The 8289-nt window shown below is 41.5% G+C and overlaps 1 protein-coding gene across 1 annotated transcript; it reads left to right on the top strand.

The window, feature by feature from the left end:
• The first annotated feature begins 525 nt into the window (after positions 1-525).
• Positions 526-6739, top strand: rps19 (ribosomal protein S19). The gene is made up of 6 exons (XM_049583258.1): positions 526-566; positions 1382-1452; positions 1660-1760; positions 2504-2687; positions 3418-3472; positions 6684-6739. The coding sequence occupies exons 2-6, from the start codon at positions 1382-1384 to the stop codon at positions 6711-6713; spliced, it is 441 nt and encodes a 146-aa protein (XP_049439215.1). The 5' UTR covers positions 526-566; the 3' UTR covers positions 6714-6739.
• The last annotated feature ends 1550 nt before the right edge of the window (positions 6740-8289 follow it).

Raw genomic sequence — 8289 nt, 5'->3', positions numbered from 1 at the left:
GGGGCACGCTGAGTCCAGTTGAGGGGGGCTCTGTTGAACAATAGCTACAAATCAGAAACAGACATTAGAAACTTTTGCCTGGTGCAATTTAAATACAGCTCGAGTATGCTTGTTGCTTAATTGTGGAAGTGGAGACCCTGAGGCCAGGGGGCATACAGATTACACGCGCAGAATCATAATAAGTAAACATAATTATAGTAGCTTACATTCATCCTTTCTGTCTGCCCTCAGTTTAAAGATAATACGTGTGGTACTAGAATGTATCCTAACTTAAAATAACCTCTTTGTGTGAGCATATTTCCAAATCTAACTGCTTATGTAGGCTTAACACAGTAAAGGCTGTACATCGGTGAATAATAAGGGAAATCAGCAGCTTCTTCTTCTTCTCTGTCACAATTAGGCGAGAGTGTGGATGAGAGCAAATATCTATCTATCACTTTTCTCAGCTGGGAGGCACCGGTGAGAAAAACAACGCTCCAGTCTCGCGATACGGAACGAGATCTGCCCGTTTTAACATCAGTTGGAAACCCCGTTCCACCCTCTTCCCTTCGCTGTCCACAAGCAAGGTAAAGCGCTAGATTTCTTCCGCGGCTATATGGCGTTAAATTACCTCAAATATCTCGCATTCACACCCCAGAAGTGGTCTGGTAGCGTATAACGGTCAGATTAATAAAATGGGTGACCTTAACGCAAGCGTGTTAGACGTGTTGACTTTATTTTTACGAAGATATACCAGAATGTAGCGCTCATAGCATAGTACTGTTTGTAATGGCTGCCCCCATGCTACCTCGTTGAGGCCTGCTAGCTAGTGGCTAGCGGTCCTGCGTTAGCCGTCTGTGTATTGCAGAAATGTAAAGTAAAAATGGATAGTGTCAAAATGGACTACTCTTGAATTGTATTGTGATATCAGTGAATTGTCTGCTGAAAATGGCTGGGGTTCACGACTGAAAAGAGCTTAGCCTGAGACGGAGCGATAGCGTTAGCCAGCTAATAGGCGCTCACACCCCTGCTGTAAGGGGAGCTAATGCCGGTTAAACGCGTGTAGCTGAGAGCCAGCCCACATGTTAGCCTTAAAGTTGTTGGATCAGTACTTGGATTGTCAAATTAGTATTTCGACTTCGTGATTATCACATCAGTAGTGAAGCAGAGTGGGTTTGTTATGCCCGCGCATCATAGTTGGATTTATAACTAGAGGCAACTGATGTCGTTATTAGCCGTTAGCATTTACTGTACAATGTCAGGTCACGTTGTTGGTATCACATAGTGAATAGCATCATTTAATAAGAAAACAGTTGTGTGCATGATAACCAACTTTCAGTCTATTCCAGTGTGTCAGAAGATGTTAAATGTAATTTTGGTGTCCTTTCCACATCTTTTTCAGATGCCAGGTGTCACAGTGAAAGACGTCAACCAGCAGGAGTTTGTCCGTGCCCTGGCAGCCTTCCTGAAGAAGTGAGTGTTATTATTTTTGTAAATCATACAGTCTCTGTAGTTTTCAGTGGACTTGGTCCCATCCATAATTTACTAAAATGTAATGTGTAGTTGTCTGTAGAGCTAACACACAGTGATGTGTCATGGCAAAGGATACTTCATTCAAACCAAATGTGTATATTTGGTTTTGTGGTTTAGTATTATCTGAAATTTCTTGTCTGCTCCCAGATCAGGAAAGCTGAAGGTGCCTGACTGGGTGGACCTTGTCAAACTGGGTAAGCACAAGGAGCTGGCCCCCAGTGATGAGAACTGGTTCTACATCAGAGCTGGTGAGTCCACATATTTATGTCCATTTCACTAAAGGATGTATAGAAATTTGTTCACATAGCAGTTGGTGGCTGTAATGAATGTAGCATGGGCTTACCTGGCTCAAAGCACAAAGCTGCTGTGATTTGATTGCCAATTCAGTGTGCCTTTTATGGTGGTTTAAAGACTGTTTTAGCAGCCCCTGGATTGATTGACAGCTTGTGTAAGGAGTATACCTTGATTAAACAGTTACCTCAAATAGCCCACTTATCCTTGGTGATACAAAATCATGCAAGTTGTTGTGGTATTTACATTAGATGTCTGCAAATGAGACCTGACACCTAATAACTACGCTGATGGTGTACCAAGGCCATGTTCTCAAAATGTGTGTGCATTCAGACCTTGAAAATAAAAGGAAATGATGGGGAAGATCATTTATGTTCATCATTTGGCTTCCATTTCCAAGATGGTTAAGATTCAAGTGATTTCATCTAATGCCATATCTTAAAGGTGTAACTAAATGTAGCGTTAAATGCTCACTGCTTGGGGATGATGAAGTGAAGCTCTTCACTGTTTATTTCTGGCTTCAGTGGCTTGCTTATGAAACATGAAATCACACTACTTATTTATCTTCCTGTCTTCTTAGTAAGGTCACAAGCTCACTTGTCCAAACAGCTCTATTTTACCATTTTGAGAGGGAAACATAAACGCAGCATACTGTTACTGGTGCCGCATTTTAACACCCTCATCTCTCCTGCTCCCACAGCATCCACAGTCCGCCACCTCTACCTCCGCGGAGGTGCTGGTGTTGGCTCCATGACAAAGATCTATGGAAGTCGCCAGAGGAACGGCGTGTGCCCTGCCCATTACAGTGTAGGATCCAAGAATGTGGCCCGCAAGGTGCTGCAGGCCCTTGAATTACTCAAGATGATTGAGAAGGATCCCAATGGGTGAGTGCCTCTACTTGTTGTATCCACTAGATACGATGTTACATTTAAAGCTAGACATGTTTAACTGTTAATTTGTTGAAAAGAGCCCGTTTGAGTTGCAGTTAGTGTCAGGAACACACAGTTGTATTTGCAGGTTAATCTTGTGTCTGTATACTCATCATGTATTATCATTATATATGTAGTCTGAGCTGTATGTATTAGTTGGCATATGCGTGATGTGGTGTGTTTTGTGGTATGTGACTGTGCAGTAGTTGACACCTTGTTCTCATGTGGTCACTCATTCTTGCAACACCGCAGTTTTAATTTTTGAAGAACCGCATTGTTAAAAAAAAAAAAAAAAAAAAAAAGGTCCATTAATGTGATGCAGGATGACTGAAACCTCTAAATGCATAAGCTTAAATTTTGCTTTGTGATTCAGCAATGAATATCACACTGTAACGAGGGGACTAATTGATTGGCTTGGTTTATTCAGTTCAACTAGATAGAAGAATGAAATTACATTTTGAATTGCCTTTGTTACAGGGTTGATAATGAGTGTTTTTGTGGGGGTTTTTTTTTTTTGCTAGTGTGTATGGATAGAGTTTTGATATGTAGCTTTCCCTGACTGTGAAACTGTGGTCAATGTGGCGTAAAGAAGTAGTTATTGAGGGCGTAAGCATTTTGTGTATTTTTTGACAAAGTTATGTTTCCTCATTTTCTTATTTAATTTTTGCTGTTCTTTTTCTCTCAGTGGTCGCAGACTTACCGCCCAGGGAACCAGAGACCTGGATAGAATTGCCGGCCAGGTGAGAAACTATCCTGTTGTCACTAATTAAGCTGACATACACACATGAAATTAACTTGAGTATTTGAGTACTTGGATTTTAGAAAAAGCCTGCGCAAAACCATACATAAAGGCCTAACTTTCCTAATTATATTGTTTTCTACTTTGGTTATTACACCTGTCCTGGATGCAACTTCATTATCCTAGGTGCCATGTACTGTTTGAAACAACTAGTGCAGTGAACTGATCAAAGTACAAATAAATGAAGGGGTGGGGAAAAAAACACTTAGCTACCATGATTTTTTTTTTAATCTTTCTTTAATGCCTGAATTGATAGAATTTACGCACAGAGGTTGAAGAAGTTGCAGCTTTTAGTGTGGTAGTGTGAGTAATATGATGTCATATCTGTCAAGAAAAACAAAGCCGAAGTGGGAAAGCAGATGGTAGCAGATGATCTGGAGACGGACCTGTGGCCGCTTAAATAGCAACGCTAATTCAGCCAGCCCAGTGTGAACCCCGTGCTGAGGCAGCAAACTTTCTGTTGCTGTTGTTACACACATTAAACCCAGCCTGCTGTCACCCCTGGCGCTGGATGAATTCGTGTGGCTACAGCTGCCACTGTGAGCTCTGTCTCTGGAGCTTCCGTCCACTTATCCTCTGGCTAATAGTCTCCTAGCAGCACAGAGTGAGGCAGAAAGACCATGGGGTGCGTGAACTTCCTAATTCCTCTCATTTGTGGTCTGATAAATGGAAGGAGACGGTGAGGGCAGTGTGAGGGGCTGAGTGAATCAATGCACTGCATGCAGCTCTACAATGGAATAAGATGTTGCGCGTTTTAAGTTCTAAAAAGATGTAAAAAGGCAAATTTATTTAATAAAGCACCCTGAACAGAGCAATGTCACGAAGTACTTCACTGGAATAAAAGTGCTTAAAATAAGATCAGTGAAATATTTTTTAGTTTATTTCACTGTGAAGTGTATGCAGCTGCTGAAAAAAGACTGACAAAATGTGTATTTTTAGGGAACATGACATACTGTTTTTACGCTGTTTCAACTTTTCCCCTTAATTGCATGAAATCATAATATTGGCTCATGAAACTTGTAGAATTCCAATACTTACAAATCACAATACATATCGAATCAGCACCCAAGTATTTATGGTATTGAATTGGACAGTGAGACAATTGTCCTACCCCTATAAATTAGTAAATAATGGTATTGTAGTAATGCACCCAAAATTGTATAAACATATGCTTGCAACAATGTGCATTTACTCATAGTAGTATGTCTTGTACGGTGTGTAGTATTTTAACATTTTGCACTCATCGCCTGTGGTGCACAAAGGGCCAAGCCTGACAGACTGAAATAATTAAGGTTGACAGAAAACAATGGGAGGGATGCAGAAACCGGTTGTAACAGACATGTTTTTTGCAAGATGTTGATTACACAAGGACAGTGTCATTTGGAGTGAGTGTTTGTTGTATCTAAAACAGACAGGTCCCTTTACTGATGTTTCGTATGAATACTAATGTGCGGCATCTGCTCTGATACTGTTAAATGCAAACTATCTGTATCTTGCTTCAAATGCGTGCACATTATAACAAATTGTATTGTACTCGTGATGCTACTTGTGACATGAAACTGATTTGCATATCTCTGTTTAATGCATTCACTGTGCCTCGCCATTTCTCCGCCACCACCATGACATGCTTCAGTTTGCTTTGCATTCAACTTTGTGACCAGTGTGCAGAATCAACAGTCAAATAACAAACTGAGCCACAGTAAGCTTTACACAGTACATATAGGAGATTAACCTAGGTCTGTGGAAGGAGTTATGTGTATTGTGATCGTGGCCTTGGATGTTTTAACGTGACATTTGCAGTAAGAGCACTATCTGAATGTAGCTGAGTTGTTGTACATTTTGTCTGACAGCTGTAAACAGTTTGGTGGCAGAAAATTGAATCCTACCGGATTCCTCTATCTGTGCCTCTACTTGTTTCCTACTGTCTCAATAATGAAAAACTCAAAGGGTTGTGGACTTCCCACTGCTTTAAATAGTTACTATTGTACCAAGGAGCTTCAGTATGTATGCTACAGCCCGTTCTAACCTACTGGCAGAATTTAAATCGTCCAGTATCAGGCTCCCGAGCTGTTGAATGAATTCATCTCAACCTCACGCTGGCCAGGCAAAGGTTGTTGTTTTTTTTTTTCAGTGGCTGGCTCCGTATGACACACAGTGGCATTTTATGTTATGTTCAGACGCACCCGGGGTGGTGCCTTAAGCGTGTGTGATCACAGAATTACCATCCCTTTGCTTTGATGCGACACCTTGTCTGTTACGAGAGTACACGGCCCCAGTGTGACTTCAGCATGCAAGGCTTTTTTAAGGAACTTGTCCTTGGGCAAATTTTCCTCTGCCAGCCAAGTGAGTTATGTGTCTTTTGTGGCACACTACTGGCATTGTTTGTTCGCCTTCACTAAAAAACAAATCGCAGTTGGGCCTTGTCAAAAATCAGGAGAGGCAGCAATGTTGTGATAATCCAAGGGTAAAAGGGGTAAACATGTGGAGGGAATTTCACGCTTGGCAAGTCCGCCGTATGGCATCAGTTTTCTCCTTGTTTACCCATGCTAATGAGCAGTATGCAGATGAGCAGACCTGGGCCCAGCCCCGCCTACCTGCTGCACAAAGCTGGCACAAAGCATGTTGGTGTGGCTCCGTTACCTCTCCACAAATCCCCCTTGTGTGTTGTAGAATCTGATGGCTTTTTAAGAGATTGATGCATTTTCGTTTGCAAGCACACTCTCTGCCATGTACCGTCAGTAGAATATTCATAGTGTTTTTGGCAGCAGCTGAAACAGTCTCTCCTCCAAACTGTGTTCACTCAAGTCCCCATGAAATTGCATTTTGATAGCATCTTACCTCCTTAAGTTGCACATTTCCTGTTCAAACACAGTATTGCAGTGGGCCTTAATGTGGTGAGAAATTTACAAGTAAACAGTAAACCAATTGAATATTAAGCAGATGGGAAGTTTTGTTTGATTGTGATTGATACAAATGAGTTTTAATAGTTGGGATCATTTGCACCAACTGTGGCAGCATGATGAAACCATTAAAATGCTATTCCTTTTCCACAGCAATTTGTTCTTTCTGAGGAGAACAAGTTTTCAAAGACACTGCAACACCTTGTCTGCTCTTGGACTTGACTTATGCCTCATGTTTTTGTTTTTCCACAGGTCGCAGCTGCAAACAAGAAAACTGTTTAATAAATCTTTTTTTGGAGAAAGTCAAATGCTGTGTGCTCTTTGTTTTTAACTTATTTGAACAATGATGATGAACCTGAGGGCGTTAATGGTCTGCGCCGTATTTTGAATTACTCCGCTCACCTTGTCTGAGAAAGAAATTGCTTGAATCGGTCTTTGTGCTCATATTTCACTGGAGTTGTTCAGGTTTAGCCAAATTTATTGGCGAGGGAGAGCAAATTTAAAAGGGCGAGATAGTTGACCTGATCAGCTATTTTCCGCTAAAGTGAACACTTGGAATTCAGCTGGCTGGAGGAAAGCAAGCCGCTGCATGAAATCATCCTTAGTTGGTTTCTGGCTGCCTGGTTTAAATGTCATTTAGTGGAAAGGGCAGCAAATGGCCACTGGTTGTTTTCAGATCCTCATATCCTTTAACCAGCAAAAGCTCACCGCAGGGTGCGGTTTCATTAAGCAGTTTGAAAAGGCTTCCTGGGAGCTGCTCCATCACTGAGCCAATACAGCCTCTCATCAGTGGCCAAACGCTGTCCTGTCACAATACACTTAGGCTCCCTTATTAAGCCTTTTTTTTTTTTTTTTTTTAAACCCCTGCCACTGTGTTCATGTATCACACATAGTTTGTACAGATTGATCCACGATACCATGACAACCAAGGAAAATTGCTCAGTTAATAAAGGCAGATGATTACATTTCCATAACCAACACAGTTGACAGTTCAATAGCTGCTAAGGAATGATGTCATGATTTAGCAGTTTCATTCAGGGCCACAGTGCCACCTAGAGACTGAAGCAAGCAGCAGCAGCTTCCTTAACCAACTTGACAACGTTAATAGCAATGATCAAATGCTGTACATTTATTATTTTACACTGTAGCTGGCAAGATGCATGGGATGTTTAGGAAAACTCAAGAAGCTCAGCCTGTAGTTATTTAAAGTGTGTGGGTGGTGCGCTGCTCATTTAAAGCCGGCCATTACTGCCACTTCATGTGTGCCTAATTTGCCTCATTAAAAAGTACATACTGAATGTGAGTATGGGTGAGACTTAAACCGTCCTTTCTAAAATATATGGCTTTGAAATATTGGTTTCAGTCTAGTTGAGCTGATGCAATGTCTTGCCCTCTTCTGAGGAGACATGCACGTTCTGCTGCACAAAGCTCAATCAGCGAGAGCACTTGACTGATTTAATTTGGCGGTGCTTCTGAAATCCTGCAGAGGGTGCCAAAGCCTATAGAATATCTATCAGGCTATATATGCACTTTGGGGTGATTGCCTCTAAGGTGCCTACTCATGTACTAAAAGCAATAACACTTGTTAAATAATGGCAGCGGTCTGTTTCTGAGTAACAGTAAAAAGCCAGTTGTTGGAAATGGATGCAGTATTTAAAAAGAAGCCTGACAATTTAGCCGCTGAATATGAGATGCAGATGGGTGCGCAGTCATGAGGGTTACTTGATTCTCTGCTGTCTGCAGTTTCCCTCTAAATTTGTTTAGCTCCAACATTATTGTGTTTATAGTAACAGCTTCAGGAGCTTCCACAGAGAAGTGTAATGCGTCGGGCCAATTGACTGTAAAACATCCAATCTGT

Source organism: Epinephelus fuscoguttatus, linkage group LG8 (assembly GCF_011397635.1).
Source record: "Epinephelus fuscoguttatus linkage group LG8, E.fuscoguttatus.final_Chr_v1".
Lineage (NCBI taxonomy): Eukaryota > Metazoa > Chordata > Actinopteri > Perciformes > Serranidae > Epinephelus > Epinephelus fuscoguttatus.
This window is presented reverse-complemented; position numbering and strand designations above follow the sequence as displayed.

Bases quoted from the DNA above. Each gene is read 5' to 3' on its own strand.
- rps19 (XM_049583258.1), top strand. From the start codon at position 1,382: ATGCCAGGTGTCACAGTGAAAGACGTCAACCAGCAGGAGTTTGTCCGT. The intron at 1,453-1,659 runs GTGAGTGTTATT...GTCTGCTCCCAG, and splicing joins CTGGCAGCCTTCCTGAAGAA to ATCAGGAAAGCTGAAGGTGC. The intron at 1,761-2,503 runs GTGAGTCCACAT...CTGCTCCCACAG, and splicing joins CTGGTTCTACATCAGAGCTG to CATCCACAGTCCGCCACCTC.